Below are 18550 nucleotides of genomic sequence, written 5' to 3'. Positions count from 1 at the left end.
CACTTAAGATAATGCTACAACTCAAAATAAAATCACAGTCCTTATATCCTTTCAGATTTTCATCCAAATTCAAAGAAAACTCAGTCCATGCATCTTTTCAGACTCATCAGTTTGCATGCATGTCACAGATTTGAAGGGTTTTGGTTATTTTTGCAGAGATATGATTAGGATGTAAAAATTCATCATATAAACATTCTTAATGATCAAGGAAGAACGTTTTAGACGAGTAATTTTCTATGTCTATGTAAAACTTTAGATGGGTTTAATAGTAACTCTCGAAGTAAGAGGAATTAAGTATTTTTTTTGTATTTGAGTTAAAAGATAAAGACAAAAGAAAATAAGACCCACAATATTTTCTCCTATTTGGTTATGAAGAGAACAACTGGAGTCTACAAATGCCACTTGCAATATCTAAAAGTCTATAAGGTGCTGGCACATTCTGTTACAAAACACTTGTCACCTCTTTTTCCATATAGAGGTAGGAACTGCAGTGGGAAAGACTTCAGCTGTACAAATTTAAAAATGAATTTTTACAACCCAGATGATGGACTGGTATACTTTAAAAGTGAGTTCATGAGTTTTATAAACACATTTCTCTTGCTCTCTCTCTCTCTTTTTCTTGACTAGCTTACATCATAATGGAGGAATAACATTTTAAAAATTTTGAATAGGCACTTACTGGAATTACAGTTAATCCTGATACAATCTAGATGGGGAAGAATAGATGAAAAATGAAAATTCATCCTTCAAGGTAATAGCTGCAGACATCCAATAAAATTACAGTCCACCCTTCCGGGGACAGACACATGCAAATATGGCCACTCCATATCATTATTCTTTACATACTTATAAAGCCCAGATGTTTTGTTATAAAAGTTTACCATTGGCAACAACAATAGAAGGTTTTAAAAATGGCCAATTCAAACAAAGCTACATGGTGACAAATCTAAGTGAAGTAAAGAATTGTTAAATGTCAAAGATGTTTGGCTTAGACTGGCTGCAACTTTCTCCCCATCTGTGAAAGAACATATCATTGTTTTCCGCAAAATGTAAAAGTGCTCCGTCACAATGGGGTACAGTGCAGGTTCAGCTAGGCTCAGACATCTTGGACCTCCGAAATCTAATATCCCACAAAGGCCAACAGAATCCTTCAGAATTGCAGTGGTCAAATGGAAAGCAAGTTTAAATTATTCTTATCTTACCCTAAGGGTTTTTGTTTTGTTTTTAAATTTTATTTGTTGGGCATAAAAAGGTAACTGCCAGATGTTGGCTGGATTCCATACCTTGCGTTAATTGGAGGAGGAAAGAAACAACTGTATGTTTCCTTTAGAAACTCCAGTGGCTAAGGAACAGTCATTATTCAAGGCACACAAGCCTATGCCTCTCTTAGGAGCTAACAGTGTTATCTCTGTGTAATAAGTGTCATGGTTCCCTTGATTTTCCTTTCTTGATTTTCCCTTTCTTATACTTGCTTTATATAAAAGTAGCTACTATAAGAACAGAACGTCTGGTATGGGTAACACAAACTGTAATTATAGTGGTTATTTTTAAAAGACTATGTAGGATGTTTTATATTTATTTTATATGTATTTGTTGGTTTGGGTTTTATTATTTAATGCCTTTGGGGAACATAAAAAAAAATAAACCTAGATTCTGTTTCCATATAGCTGAGTTTGTCATGTGTCGTCAACCGCATCAGAAAAGTGGTTGCAAACAGCCAAGGACCAGCACCTACACACCTCTTTCTACAGAATGCTTTGCTGTTCGAAAATTCTCATGAGTGTTTCCACTTTGACTAACAGCAGCTTTACTGCATGCAATTAGGCGATTTGTTTTGATTGGCTTGTAATAACCTGTCATCGTCACTAGAGGGTACTCTAACAGAACAGTAAAGGAGAGTGCTCTGTGTTCTTAAAGTAGTATTTTTTAACCTTATTATTTAACTTAATTTCACTAATATTAATTAAATATAATTATATGCAATAAGATACCAATGGGATAATTTTATATTTTATGAGTTATCGTTCTGCCCAGCACAATTTGAAAAAGTAGGTGGGGTTTCCACAAATGCCTTGCCTCATCACAATTTATTACTCCTTTTTTGGGGTAAATCTATGTAGTTTCAAATTTCATTTTTCCCTCTCTGTTTATTCATTTCTATATACGTGTGTTTAACACTGTCAAAAATACAGTAAAACCTCATTAATTTTGACTCCTCTTATTTTGAAATAATGATAACACTGAAAATTTGGGCAGAATATTAATTCTTCCTTTGGTATGAGCAAAGACCTCTTAAGAAAAAAAATTAAACTCATAAACGAACAAGATTTTGAAAAGCCAAGTGTGGGAAGAAAACTGATTTCCAATACTTTATGTTGATGGCATAGTTTGCATGAAACAATGTGCTAATTATAATTAATTTTTATCCAACCATTAAAATCAGCCTAGAGAGCCCTTTCCTTGATAAGACTTTCCAAACTATTATGTTTTTGAGTATAATTTATAAAAATAAAAACTGCTTAAACAAATTTTAAAATCTGCAATTCAGACTTTTTCCTAATTCAGCCTGGTTTTTCCCCATAATTCATCCAGATTGGTGAGGTTTTACTGTAATGGGTCTTTCTTAACGCTACAATTAAGCAGGAAAGCATTATCTTTCTGTAGAAGAGCCTGTGTCTCTAGTGTTCTCATGGCTGTTTGCTAAGGGCCGCAGACTTTGGGCATTGAAGGGCTGTGGATCGCTGTTTGATAGCAAAATACCACCACACAGTACTCCGAAACAGAAAAGACGGGGTACCACAAAGGTGATTATTCAAAGGAGAAGCCCATGGAGTAGAGTAAGAACAGCTCTTGATCTAGATAACAAAGCAGAAATTTGATATTTTGTGCAAATCCTTTCTAAGAAGACATGTTTTTATTTATCTGCAAGGATGTCACCTACAACCGATCCAAATGTCAGTGAATATATCAACAGAAAATTCAGCTTGAGGCAACCTCAGGCTTAATAATTTATATTTTCAATTAACCTCACTGACAGACATGGCTTCTCTTTTAAGAACCCTCAGTGGTAGAAATCACAAAACAGTAAGTTATGTTAAACATAAAAAATAAAATAAAAAATAAAAAGATGGCCCCGAAAACCTCAAATTACTTTAAATGATGGAAATAAGACCATTAAGTGTTTTAATTTTCCATGGCAAACAGGCTACTTGATCAATGTTTGCAGGCAAAATTGAACAAAAAGTAAAAAAGTGTTAGTTCAATGGGGGAAGGCAGGTTGTTACCTAGATTGACCGTCAGTTTCACACGTCCTGCGTCTAGCTCCAGGCGGAGGGTGTCAGCAGAGTCTCTAGAAGTGGTTGCCATCAGAATGCCATATGCACGCTGGGATCGGAACCGTAAGGAAACATCCTCAGCCTCCGTGTGCATGACTACCGGGAGCTGAATTTTCATAAACATGCTCCCATCATAGCTCAAAACCGTTGCCTCTAGAGATGGAAAATGAATATGATAAGTTCTTGGATGGTATAGCGCATTAATACTTTAAAGAGGAAAAGGATCATTTATTATCACTTATTTAAGACTTCTAGAACACAATACTACAAAATCAATTCATCTTCTTCAGAAATAAACAAAACTGTGAGCTGGAAAGAGAAGTCACAGTAGAGGACTTCCCTTGTGAGATATTTGCTAAAGCCCAGAAACAGAGATGTCAGCAGTTCCTTTTTTTTGTTCCCAGAGCACTTTCTACCTATAGCATTAATCATGTTGAATTTTGAGTGTTTGATTATGTGCCCCCCTTCTCAAGAGCAAAGATCACGTTCTTTTGTACAGCCACAGTGTGAGCCTAGTTTGAAACACCAGCAAAGTTGTGGATTTTTTTTGTTGTTGTTTTTGTTTGGGTTTTGTTGTTTGTTTGTTTGAGACAAGGTCTGTATCCCCTAGGCTGGAGTGCAGTGACAGGATCTCAGCTCACTGCAGCCATGACCTCCTGAGCTCAAGCAGTCTTTCCACCTCAACCTCCTGAGTAGCTGGGACCACAGGCGCATGACACCATGCCAGGCTAGCTTATTATTAATACTTTTTTCTAGAGATGGGTCTCCCTATGTTGCCTAGGCTGGTCTCAAACTCCTGGACTCAAGTGACCCTCTCGCCCATGTTCCCAAAAGGAACCTGTGCCCAGCCTCTAGCAACTTTCCAATGCATGTTTATGTATGGTAAGCCCACTGACTAGTTCTGTGAAATTAGTCAACCTTGCCTTGGCTCTGAATTATTCAACTGCACAACGAGAGGGTACTGCCAGAAGGTTTCTCAGGGCTTTGATCTGCTCTAAAAACCTGTAGTTCTAGGAGAAGTTACTGTCATCATTTTTTTTTCATAATCTCTACCCTGATAGAATTATTTTTAAAAGAAAAAAAAAAGAAATATGGCTTAACTATAGGAACTGGGCCAATAGTTTACCAAAGGTGATGTTCAAAAAGAAAAAAGAAAAACTGATATTACCAAACAACAGATAATACTTCTTTTGAGCCATTATGTTTAGCAAGGTAATTTTTACAAAGGCTTCCTTTTAAGGAACTGTTACTTCCTTTTAAGATTAATTTATAGAAGAGGAGTAACTTTAAATATTATCTATAAGCACAACCCTGGTGTCCTGAATAAGTTGTCATGCAAAGCAGTAATGATGTGCTTTTGCTATACTAAATAAGCATGGGGGTGGGACTGGGGAGCTTGTGCGGATGTTTGTTACTAAACTAAGGCAGATGGCATCAGTAGGGAGGTTGCTTAGTACTGTCTTAAACACACAAAGAAATGAATAAAAAAAAAAAAACTGTTGATGACAACCTGACGGCTTAAAGAAATAGTCAGGACTCCTTAATGTTAAGCACCATATGGTAGTGGAATATTGCAAAACAAGCGTGAATCTGTTTGCTTTCTCATTGGTTCTGATAACTCAGGATGCTACTTAATAAAGAAAAACTACCTGGAATTAAAATGAACCAGGAAATTTTCATTATTTTGCCTACTTACACAGCATAGCAATTAAGTGTACTGATACAACTGTGTTCAATATTAGGACTACATTTAGAGTTGTGGTTTTGTAAGTTTATTTTTCAGAAAGTCAAGTACTGTTTCTATAAGACTTTAATCACTATTTGTTGTCATGATGGGATTAAGTGAGATCCAGAACCTCTCTAAGCACTGAGTGTTCCAGGTCTCCCTGCTTAGGTTAACTCCCTTCTCTTTTCCATCTACCTCTTGACTTAAGAGATCTCAGTCAACTCATATGCTCACTCCTCTAATATTTATTAAGCGTTCTGACTTCTCTCCTGAGCTGTAGCATTCATTGCCTATTGGAAATTTTCAACTGGAATATGAAATTTCAATTGGAATATTTGAATTGGAATATTATTAAACTCTTAATTTACTCCCTTCAAAAATGAACAAACTCAAAACATGCTCCTTCTTCAGTCTTCTCCATCTCAGTAAACATGATAATCTCATTGCTCAGACCTAAAGCTTTCTGACTTCTCTTACTCTCTCTGCCATGTCCAATCCATTTGCAAGTCTGCAAGTCCTAAAGGCTCTAATTCCAATCCACATTCTGAATTGATTGCTGTTCAACTCTGCCACTAATGTCCCTCAGACTTTGCTCTCATCTCTCACCTACACCACTGTAGTAGCTCCCTCAACCATGTTCCTACTTTTTTAAACCTACAAAGATCAGTGTGACCCTGGCCCCAGTCCATCTCTCTGGCCTCAGCTTTAAGCATGTCCCGCTTCTTGTTCAGTGAGCTCCAGATACACCAATTTCATGATCTCACTGAAGTGTTTGCACTTTTAGATCCCTCTGTTTAAAAACGTTTCGCCCCAGATCTTTAAATAGCTGGTTCTTTCAGCATTTAGGTCTCTGCTTAAATGTTACTCCAGAGAGACCTGCTACCCCCTCCAGTTATTCAATATATATTCACCATTTCACTTTATTGAAATGACCATTTCTTGTTTGTAGAGTATTATCTGTATTTGCCCTTTAGAATACAAGTACCTTGAGGGCAGAGATCAGTCTCTCATATGCATTGCTCTACCAGCAGCAAGTGCCCCCACAATGCCAGGCCCACAGCAGAGCCTCCATAAATATTAATTGAATCAATAATTGCACACACACACACACACACACACACAGTGAGCTAATTTCAATTTGAATACCAAGCTTACATAAAAGCTTACCAAAGAAATTAAGTATTTATTCTGCTTATTGCAAGTGAAATCTAATTTCAGTACTGTGCATGAATGAAATATGTAATAAGGTCCACTTTGAAGGCCAAAATTGGGCTGCAGAAGATAGGCTAGGGAAGTGTCTATTTATCAAAACAGGGGCCTCATGGTTAGGCAATGCCCTAAGCACTGATAAAGCAAAATATGGTCTTTCAAAAATATAGTGGTTCTATATAATATCATATTTTTTTCAATTAGACAAAAAGTTTCCCAAATGGGAGTAAAATCCCAGTGGTCAAAGACCAGTGCAAATAATCAAATTGCTGTTGCTCAAAAAATAATTAAAACCTGAGTGTAAAGTTATAGTGAATTCTAGAGAGAAAAATGCTTGTGGTATAATTTTAAAAGAAATTTGATCTTTACTTTTGTTTTTCCTAAACTAGACAATCATGACCCATATCTGTAAAGCAACAAGTACCCGAATAAAAGTGTAAAAGTCATTATCATGTGTTCAGTTACTTTGGTTTCATATAGATAAAAGGATCAAAACAGTGTTTGTTTTCTCCTCTTTATTTAGTCTCTATAACTAGGCTCTATTATTCAATAATCACATTTTTGAAATAATCATATTCTTCTGGGAAAAGTAGCTTGATTTGATTGAAAACTAAATAGGGGGCACCTCCTTTAAGAAATACAGATGACTGACAATGGATCATAAATATAGTGTGAAATACAACCCAGAGAAAAAAATAATCAGAATCATTAGCCTTTAACATTCTCCAAAAAGCTGCAGGACTGAAATAACATAGTAAAGTAATAAAACTAGAGTGCCCCCGAGTGTCATGTTAAATAATTCTCAATGTGAAAATAACTTGTTGATAAACGACAAATGAAAGCCTAAACGATTCCTCATAATTAGAGTTAATGTTTAATTAGACAAGAAATGGAAAATGCACAGGGTTGTAGTCTAGAGTTGCCAAATAAATGGTAAACAACATTCTGACATTTGAAGGTTATGCTATTTGGCAGCATCCTTGAACACTAGTAAAATTATTTCATCATTTAGAATATACAATAATTCTTTAAAAGGCTAATTCCAGTACAATACTTCCCACTGGGGGAGAAAACCAGTTTCAACTTTGTCTTCTATATCTCCTCCTCCCTTGTCATTAAGTTTGATAAATTTCCTTTTCTACATTATTCTTTGTTGCAGTCTAAAGTGTACACCTGTGCTCAGTTTTGCCGAAAGGCAGTCACATATTGTGATCAACGATGAAAATCAGACAGGGAGCCAAATTATATTGCTCTGACATCTGTCCCTCCATCTGTTAGAATTTAACAAACAGTATAAAGCAGATCTCTGATTATATCAATGCTGTTATTCTTACATATAACAGAATAATTTTTAAATGATCAAGTCTCCACAAATTCTCAGTTTTATTAAAAATAAAGCAGAAGGGAAGGTGCTAAATTTAACTTTTATTCATTGAACATTATTTCTGTACTACTCCTTCTTATAGGATCAATACATGTAAAACAAAATACTCTCTTCTTGTCTGCCTAAGTTAGCAAGTATTTTGTTCTTTCTTATAAACTCCTTTGCTTCCTTAGGCATGATAAACATCTCCTATAATGCAATTGCAACATAATTTTTCCATGTTGAACTTTCTAAATCCAAGGAGCTGAACATGTTTTTTAATTACTTTGAATAATTATTTTCATAAATTATAAATTATCAATTTTTGCTCAAAGTTAATAAGAAAACAACTTTAAAAGTTCTCTTAAAAAAAGAAACTTCAAGAGTTGTCAACCCTTATTTGATCAACAACAGCCTTATGTGACCAATGTGTGTCTGGAGAAGAAACTCTGTCAAAGCCCCCTCTTTTAAATTGGAAATTCAGAGGTTCAGGCACGATCTTGTGTTAACTGAACTAGGGCATAATAGCCAGGAACTGGGCAGAAGCCAAATTTTGTGGTATTGAGCATGACAACCATCACACATTTCCTTTGCTTTCAGGAGGCACCCTAACGTGAGCAAGAAAATTACTTCTGAAAAGCAAAGGACTCACGCAATACACATGGGTAGTCCAGTAACAAGAACCACCCAAAAATGCATACAGCCAATCTGGAGACAAAGAAATCTGCAGAAACCTCCAGCCTCCTATCAGATAAAGACGTATGCTGAATCCCAATAATGAAGTTTGCTATTAAATTCTCATTTACAAATCTACATATGCTTGCTGCCCCTTTTTCTAATCATTGCAATATATAAATATTTCTTCTCTCATCCTGGCTCTGAAAGATCTACAATTTCTATTTCATTTTTGCCATATGTAGTAGCGGAATATTGCCACAGGGTGGTACACCACGCATAGTTAACAGAAAGCTTCCGTAATTCATGTGACAGTTGAGTTATACCCTTTTTTCAGCTTCACTTAACCAAGAGGCATCAGAACAACTGGCAGCTCTCTGGGTGATTAAAATTAAAACAAAACCTTAAATCGTGCAAGTCCACTAATCTCATATTATGCGTAACTGTATTATACCTTGCAAGCTTTGTTACATTGTTCATCCTTTTGGCAATTTCCAAAAACAAAACTAAACAAACAAACTAAAATTAGGAAGCAAAATGCAAAGAGGAAACTTATAAAGAACATACACCATACTAACTAAACTATACAGAAATAGCTAAGTTGTACTGACAATTCACAGAAATGCCGGTTAGGTACTATCATAAAGAGAATGAATATATCTGTATCTATGTGATAACATACCCGTCTACTGACCCATCTAATTGCATGACCCACAATAATAATAGCATATGGTAAGTGGTTTAATATATGATTTCTATGTTACTATTAAATATTTATATTATTAATATTAATCTCAGAACTAATAAGTTGATGTACCTCCTTTTTAAGATAAATAACCAAAATCAGATTTCAATTTTGGGTTTCACAAAACAACCCCTCTTTTTCCTAGGAGGTTTTAGGCAAACTGAACTGAACTATTTCAGGAATAAAAAAGGGAAACAATAAATATTCATAGCTTAAAAATAGTTGCCAGGTAATTTTAGGCTAAATATGTAATAAAGCAATGTTATTTGTAGCAGGTGAGGACAATGGAACAACTCATCAATATTTTTTCATATTGATTTTTAGTTCCATTGTTGAAAATAAGTGGCAATAGGTATAGTGACTAAAGCATTTATCTGAAACACTGGGTCGATGGAAGAATAAACTTAGAACTATTTGTTCTGCTATTTATTCCTTTAGCCTGTTCTGCAGATCAACTGGGACGGCTATTGCCCTTCAGTTTTCTTTGAATCCTCATTCCTTTTATTGTATAGGGTGAAAAAAAAGAAAAAGAAAATGTGGGTTTGCCTCCTGTTAGAAAAAGAGAGGCAGCACCTGCTCAGAACTTCAATAGGCACAGCTAAGTCTTAACAGCAAATTGGTAAATGAATCCTCTGCAGTTGGTTAGGTCCTAGCCAAAGTTAAGTACTTTTTCTATTAGGGTACACTTCCAGAAACGTTGGTGCACCTTAGATGATTGAAAGCCAGCTTACTTTTCAGAGAGGATATTTCCTCTTTTGTAAGTTGACTGAAGTGAAATGAGCAGGCTAACTTAAGTCTCACCCAGTTGTGTCAGGGAAGTTGCAACTCATAGCTTAGCTTGCCTCAAATGCCATTTCTTAGCATGGGTATTAGCACTAGAAGCCATAGGTATGTCTAATTCATGCCTTTTTTACTGTCTAATGTTCTGAAGTTAAAAACTGGGCAAAAAAGACAGCAGTTACTGTCTATAATACATCTTAGGCTCATATTCTAGAGGATACTAAAGATTCAAGTTTCTATTCCTGCAATATACTTAAGAACTGTGTCCTTTCAGAATCAAGCTCTTTGAAAAACATTAAGAGCTCATTAGTAATCCATGTCAGGTATGGCTGCTCAGCTTGCAAACAGAGTTTACTTCAGCAGAGTATACATTACGTTTCAATGGTCAGTGCAGGTATGAGGTCAACATTTAATAAACTTTTCATCTCAGGGAGTTGGCTATTGGGGTTTTAGAATCCTACCTCTCTCACAGGACCTGCCAAGATAGCCTGTTCCGGAACAATCACAGACATATCTGTTCCATCCATCCCTGCACATGCCATTGTTTTTGCAAGGGTTGCTAAGGCACGGTTTTGCTGTTTCCTTTGAGCAGGAAGGCTTCACTCCAGCAGTACTTTGAACTTCAGCCATTTGCCGGATATCTTTGCTTTGGCCATCGATGAACAAATCCCTGATGCAGCCCACGTAGCCATAGTTGAGCAGAGCAGTCCACACCTCGGTGGGGAAGACAAGGCCAGCTTTATTTTCTGGCAGCCCCCCCAGGTACAACTCATCATCCAGGTCCAGAATCTCACTCTCACCAGGAGCAGTGTAGGGAGTACGCAACGTGTTGACAGAAATGGTACCTATTTCAAAGAGAGGAGAATGCACAGGTCTTTAAAAAGCACCAATGTGTTATAATTATCTTTCTCTCTTTTGTCTGCTTGATGGTTAACTCCTTGGAGGCAGACAATTATTATTATTCTTTCTATCCTCACTTTCTGGTATTTCCTAGAGAAATTAAGATATCCATGGTATTAAGAAACTTTAGAAATAAAACAGACTAAATGGTTCCATTTGAACTTGAGAATGGAAACCAAAGTGTACAGCCAACAAATAGTGTTTGAGAGCCTCAAACAGTTCAGTCAATGCATGTATACATACATTAAAAATAAAGAAACTGTAATTCTGTATCAGTCTCTAGAAGAAAGTCAGATTCCCCTGGGTTAGTGCTTGTTTTCAAAGCCAATATTAAATTGCAATCCAAAGAAAGATTTCATGTTCCTATTTTAACTGACTTGATTACTTTGATTGAGCACAATAGTTTCACAGATTACCTATGTCAAAACCTGACTTCATCACTCCTAGCTGTATAAACCTATTGATTAACTTACATAGTTTTGTTTCCCTTATTCATAATATGCACATAATAATATTACCTACCTTATAGAGTTGCTCTTAGTGTTAAAATAATACTAGTAATGTACATGGTTTATAATAAGCACTGTATAAATGTTTGTGATTATATTTCAGTGAAAGAGTCAAGTAAAATCAATTGCTTCCTTATTTGTAAACCAAGCTAGTTACTTATTTAAATTAACAAGGCTTTCTTTTTCTCACTCCAAATGTTAAGGAGAAAAATCTATTGGTTTATAAATACAAAGGGCTCTAAGTCCTAAGTATGGAATAACCAGGTATTCATCTACATGGGATCATTTGAGGGTCACAGAAAAATATTAGTGGAATCTATGAAAAAAAAGAAAGATATAAAGCATATTCCTGATCAAAACGTGCACACACACTGTCATATTACCAAAATTCCACTGATACTTTATCTTCAGAAAGACCTTTGTACAAATGCAACCATGATACCTGAACAGAACACCACAAGGACCCACAACCACATTATCCCAGAATTATTTCTCAGCTCCAGATTATAAGGAAGGATAGGAAGAGTCTGATGAGAGAGAGAGGATGAGAAAAGGTCTGATAGCATGCTGGGGCATGGGCACAGAACCTCAGGTATTTAGGGAAGAGACACAAGAGAGACCTGGAGATGGGAGGTGTGATACAGAAGTAGGGACAAAAAGAAGAAGTGGAGGGTAGGTCAGGTGTGTGTAGGGAGACACATTTTAGTTGCTACACAGAATACCAAAAGCCCGCCCCAAGTGAAAACACATATCTAACTAAGGATGTAAGGCTGTGGGCCCTGATGTGCCCAGGAGTATTCCAAATCCCAGAAGAAGGGCCCCCTTCAATCTAGGCAGTGTAATGGGATCTGTCTTTGTCAGGGAGAAGGGCATGGAAGCCACTGACAAAGACTGCTCAGGTGGCCGAGTCATTAAGAGGATATTTGGCTCTCTAGACTTTCAGAGAAAGAAAAGGGAAAAGCTCCTAGGGGAGAAACACTCAAAGGCATTGCTATTTTGGCCTTCCAATGAGGGGAGCAAAATGGAGATTTCCTAGGGAAGCAGCTAAAAGAGAAAAGGACAAAGTATTCATTTTTACTGTTCACATTTGTACAAGTGTCTAGAAGAAAACTCTCATTTAGGAACATATGGGAACCATAAAATCCTATTTAGAAAAATATAAAGCATGGCATTTTAGGGAAATAAAATTTATAATATTGAGAGAGAATGGTGGCTCTTTTCTATTTCAAATGGAACGATCATTACACGCATTTTAAAGCATCATTTTGTATATAGCACTATTCAAAATACCTAAGAAGCGAATAAACAGATGGTCCCTATCCTCTGCAGTAGCTAATGAAAGTTAGAATATGATGAGAAAGAGTGTCTTCTAATGACAAAAGGAAAGGTGGACACTTTGAAAAGCACATATTATCATGGAAAGCAAAGAGTTACATGCAATGAACAAAGTCCCATGTTCTTTTTTTTTTTCTTTCTGAGACAGAGTCTTACTCTGTCACACAAGCTGGAGTGCAGTGGCAGGATCTTGGCCCACTACAACCTCTGCCACCTGCTTTAAGCAACTCTCATGCCGCAGCCTCCCAAGTAGCTGGGATTACAGGTGTACGCCATCACAGCCAACTAATTTTTGTATTTTCAGTAGAGATGGAGTTTTGCAGTGTTGGCCAGGTTGGTCTTGAATTCATGGCCTCAAGTGATCCACCCACCTTGGCCTCCCAAAGTGCTGGGATTACAGGCGTGAGCCACCACACCCAGCCAAAGTGACATGTTCTTAAATAAAAGAGAGAAGGATTCTACTCTATTTTCCAATTAGTTCAATAAGCCTTCCTAAAAGCAGTAGAATTTTTGAGGATTTGACGAAATGAATATCCACTATTGAGAAATTGAGAAGAAATGTTAGGAGACACGGAACTTAGCAAAGGAACAATGACAAATTATTCCAAGTGTGGTGATATATTCAAATATACATACATATAAACATATATGTATGTATGTATTCCCATATGCTCTTTTTATTCAGCTCAGATGGGGAAAAAAGCCCTTGGAAAGGCTATACTGTCCTTGCTCAGGGTATCGTAATTCTGACACTAAGAGGAATCCTGGAGGACTCCTGAGTCGAGGAAATTCATTGGCTTCCACAACCCACTTTCTCCCCCTATTCCATGTAGTTTCCATACATTGGTGCACTGTGTCTGCACTCACTCTAAGGGGCAAAACGGCTGCCAGGTGGTTTAGACAATCATTCATGACAGTTTGTCTGACAGTAAGGATGGAGTAATTGTGTCTCTTGATTTTTATTTATGGTGTGTTAGTGCTTGCTTTGAGCAAAGTATTGTAAGAGAGTTCAAATAAGTTATTTTAAGAATGTGCTTGATGATATGGACAGGGTAAGATTCTTACTATAAATTTATCATTAGACTTGAGTTTTCTGAACACGGTCATAAAGACCACAATTTTCAAATATCCCAGTGCACACTTAAACACACATCCACCCACCCACCCACCCACACACAAACACACACTCTGAAACAAATGTTTAAAAGAAAAAAAAATATTTAACTCTACAGCCTCTGAAGCACTTTGATAATTTCTCTCTCATCATATCATTTTATTAAAACAAATGCTGGACCATCAATGGATTTTAGCACCAGCTAAAATGTTGTAACCCACGGTACAAAAAAATAAATAAAAAACAAAAACAGATTTAAGGGTTACTATCACAAAGAGTAAATTTCTCCCATAGTTCCCTATTGTCCCTTTGAAATACAATTGTAGAGTTCTCATAGAAAGAACAAGCAGGCCAGGCGTGGTGGCTCATGCCTGTAATCCCAGCACTTTGGGAGACCAAGGCGGGTGGATCACCTGAGGTCGGGAGTTTGAGACCAGCCTGACCAACATGGAGAAACCCCATCCCTACTAAAAATACAAAATTAGCCGGGCACGGTGGTGCATGCCTGTAATCTCAGCTACTCGGGAGGCTGAGGCAGGAGAATCGCTTGAACCTGGGAGGCAGAGGTTGCGGTGAGCCGAGATCACGCCATTGCACTCCAGCCTGGGCAACCAGAGCAAAACTCCATCAGAAAGAAAGAAAGAGAGAGAGAGAGAGATAGAGAACAAGCAACAAAACATGAGACAGAAAGAAAAAGGGATATAATCCTACCTTTAATTCAAATTTAATCCAAGAAAGACTAGAACTTAAATTGAGCTCTGGATTCAAAGTTAAGGAGACACATCAGGTAAATGGATGGATCAGATATCAGTCATTGGAATATTATGCAAACAGACATCATAGGATGAAGAAAACAGGGCTGAAAATCAAGTACTACTTTATCTATATGCTTTGCTAATTCGTACGAACTTGTATTTTAGAAAATCTTTGTAAAAGATATGGCAAATAATCAGAAAGTAAAGAATTTAATTCAAGTGGGATGGAAACAATTATTTTTATATTTTGAAAATTCATGGAGTAAAAAATGGTTTGAATTAATAATTAAATTTTATTACTGAGACAAATGCAAATAGAAGTTTATATTTTAGCCTAAACATGTGTCCTGAAATAGACACATTTCCAATAAGGGATTTGAATCCCAGATCTCCTTAATGACTTTTACTATGGATATGAATCAAAGAACATATTCACCTAGCAAAAGAGTCATCACAGAATCCAAATTAGTTTAAACCAATTTAACTCATAGATATGAGCATAGTGAAATTTAAATATTAAGGTTCCCGTGTGCTTATTTTATTATAATTGAGTTATAAAATCAGTGGTTACAAAGAACACATCAAATTAATATTTAAACCTGGTTCATTGATAATTGAAGAAAATTGAGTAGTTGCCAAACTCTATATATCAATGGAAAAGGAGAATTTTCAAAGGCTGAGGTATATAAATGTTATAAATACATTTTTAAGAGAAAACAAAAATCTAAATATATTAATGGGTCATCCCTCTATCTTTTTCCAGGAACCACAAATATTGACATGTTCTTTTTTAAATAGTTTGATTCCTTCATACATTCTACCCCTTCTACTAAATTTATATTTGAAGTTTCTGGTAAATTAACAAAATATTTTATGTAAACATTGTTACATTAAGGCTCCTAAAATTGGGGAAAAGTTCATATTTGAGAAATTATCTAGATCAGGGTTTCATGCTTCACTATTTAAGAATCTGAAGCACCCTGCTATGCTATTTTATTTTTTAAAGGAATGAGATCGCAACTAAAAATAATTTGTGGACATACAACTTTTATAATTTTAATGTAGAAACGACATTACATTATATTCTTACATGTAAAGCTGTTTTTCACGACACATGTAAGAGGTAAAATGAAGGTGATAAGCAGACAAGGTAATATTTAAGAATATTCATAAACAAGTAATAAATTTATATTTCATGTATAATTGTATGCAAAGGTTCAAAAAACTTTTTAAAACAGCTCTTAGTTATAAAAGTGGAAATGAAATTTACAACGTAGTGAGGTAGTTTTTCATTACCTATTAGTTTCCATTAACTTTTCTATCCTATTTTTATTGTCTGTTCTACTTCCATAAGATTAGTTTACAGGGTGAGAAGAAACACAGAGTGAAGGTGAGATTTAAAATAAGTTAAGTTGATGTCAAGAGTTAAATTACTTCAAAAGTTTAAATTACTAGGAAATGAGGAGTAGAAAATAGTATGCTGTAATAGGGAACCCTTTTTCCTAGTGAGAAAATCTGATGTTCCAGCTCTTCAACTAACTAGCTAGCAAGTTTAGCCAAAGGATAGATTTGTTAGGCTTCAATGTGGCCCTTATGAAAAATAAAGAAATTCAGTAGATGGATTACTAAGATTCATTTTTGAATAAACAATTTTTAAATTACTGCTTAAATGAATTGTTTAAATTAATGTCAATTTTATCTATACTTAATTCTGCTCCACCTGTACCTATACAAATGAATCAGATTTCACAAAGTTACAAATTTACTTGTCAAATTCCTAGTCTAATAACAAATTCAAACTTGATGAAATATGCACAACATAAGTAATAAAAGCAGAATACAACATTGACAATAGGGTATAATGTAAAATGTAAAATATATAATTATCATAAAATAATTTAAAAAAAGAACCAACATATTAACAGTGGGTATTTGGTGATAGTGTAATTATGAGTGTTTTTTAAAAAATTTCTGTATCTTTTTTAAAACCAATGTTGTCTATGAGGTTTTTAAAGAAATAAAATTAACTGTATTTGAAAACAAAACAAAAATACCATCTTAATATTCCACTCTCTGCTTATTACCATCTGTTTTCTGCTTACTTGATTCATCTGTGAGCTGGGAACTTCAGTAATTAAATCAATATATGAAAACAGAACTCTTACGACAAAAATTTAAAAGTTTAATAATATCTGGTATTGGCAAGAATAAGGGGGAAAGCGCACTTCAATTACTGTAGATAAGAATGTAAATTGAAACAGCAGTTAGTAAACTAACCTGTCATTATCTTTCAAAATTAAAATTACAATTAATCCAGCAATCCCAATTCTCACATTCAATCCTAGAGATATTCTGACCAATATACAGAAAGATTTCATGTATGAAGGCATTATCTATAAACTAGTTTAAAACACTGAAGGTTTAAAAAAGTAAAAATTCAAATGTTCTTCAACAGAGAAATGCCTAAATATCAGTATGTTCAAACTAAGGTATGTATGGTGTCACTACAAAGAATGGCACAGAGAAAGCTCTCTTTACGTTTTTTTTTTGTTACACAGTAATTGGTAAACTATAATCTTGACTACAGAAAAAAGGCTGTATAAGTATTTGTGTGTGAACATATTTATAGATATCTTGATGCCTAGAACAAGAACTGGGAATTTTTCAACGCCAAATTATTTTAGTGGTTATCTATGGAGAACAGAGTAAATTGATGAGGGAATGTGTGGTAAGGGGAAACGCTTCACTTAGGTAGTTTTTGAATTGCCTGAACGTATTCACCAAAAGTATGTATTTATATATTAAATACATCATGCATTACACAAATGCACATATATAAACACACATACACATTCACAGCAATGTATAGACACATATACATTTTAAACATGATCATACACAATGGAAGGTTGTAAATATCAATCAAATAACATTCTGCAGCAATTGAAATATTAGTTTGCAGAAGTTCCACAGATTTCCACTCAGCATTCCACAGTAAGGGTCACTAGGTCTGCGTGTGGTCAGTAAACTGCCTATCTTCTTAGGGTGCTACTGATGCCATAGTCCAGAGTCTGCCCCTTAGCTAGGCAAGCCCAATGAAGAGATGTGGTAGATTTTCAGAGGGCGGTTTCATTTCCCAGGTTTGACTGATATTTACTAACTCCATAACAGCAATGTATAAAACAAGAATGCCAAGTTATTGATTTCCTCTGAGGAATTACTTATCACAGGACATGAAATACTTCCCATGTAGCTCTGCCAATATGGATGTAAATTATAATCAAATATTACTTATTCATTTATGATGAGAAATTTACTTGTTACAGGAATGTGAATACTCATATGCATCCCTCAGTATCTGTGGAAATTGGTTCCAGGATCTCCTGGAGACACCAAAATCTGTGGATACTTGAGTTCCTGATACAAAATGGCTTAGTATTTGCATATAACCTATGCACATCCTCCCACGTACTTTAAATCATCTCTAAATTACTTATATCTAATACAATGTAAATGCTACATAGTTATTATACTGCATTGTTTAAGAAACAATGACAAGAAAAAATGTCTGTATATATTCAGAGCAGACTCAATTTTTTTCCAATTATTTTCAATCCATAGTTGATTGAATCCACAGATGCAAAACCCACAAAAAATGGGGGGCCGGGCCGACTGTATACATAACTGGTCTATTTTCTCCCTCCACTCTAATCAGACTTACAATGGGAACTAAATCTTAATCAAAAGAGTGCATGGGGAACATGGATTCTGAACAAGAAGAATGCATGAGATAAGGAAATGTATAGCAATATTGGCCTGGGAAGGCTTGACACCCTTATCTCAATTAAATGGCCTCCATCTTTACAGTGGGGATGAAGTTGTCAAGTTTGCTAAGCAGTGTTCAGAAGATTACTGCTAATATTTGCCCCTGTGAGTTTCTTTTCTTCAGATATGTTAATACATTTAAGTTCTACGAGCCCGGGGGCCTAGCTCAGGTACTTCTGAAAAGCTCTGCTCTGAATCTTTGCTTATGATTCCATAATTCCCAGAAAATAAATTTTGCTACTTAGATAATCTTGAGCAAAAGAGTACATAACACCATAT

The 18550-nt window shown here is 35.5% G+C and overlaps 1 protein-coding gene across 20 annotated transcripts in view; it reads right to left on the bottom strand.

Annotated features, from left to right (window-relative positions):
* Positions 1-18550, bottom strand: part of NRXN1 (neurexin 1) — a 1113820-nt gene that overhangs the window by 608670 nt on the left and 486600 nt on the right. For 12 of the 20 annotated variants that reach the window (XM_063695887.1, XM_063695888.1, XM_063695881.1 and 9 more), the window contains 3 exons: positions 10295-10678; positions 3285-3488; positions 680-706 (listed from right to left, as the gene is read on the bottom strand). In XM_063695887.1, coding sequence (XP_063551957.1) covers positions 680-706; positions 3285-3488; positions 10295-10678 — 615 coding nt within the window. The remainder of the gene's footprint in view (positions 1-679; positions 707-3284; positions 3489-10294; positions 10679-18550) is intronic. The other 8 variants (XM_055377874.2, XM_019021155.4, XM_055377873.2 and 5 more) reach the window with 1 other exon arrangement.

This window comes from Gorilla gorilla, chromosome 12 (genome assembly GCF_029281585.2).
Source record: "Gorilla gorilla gorilla isolate KB3781 chromosome 12, NHGRI_mGorGor1-v2.1_pri, whole genome shotgun sequence".
Classification (NCBI taxonomy): Eukaryota; Metazoa; Chordata; class Mammalia; order Primates; family Hominidae; genus Gorilla; species Gorilla gorilla.
The sequence above is the reverse complement of the archived record's forward strand: the minus strand, read 5'-3'. Positions and strand labels throughout refer to the sequence as shown.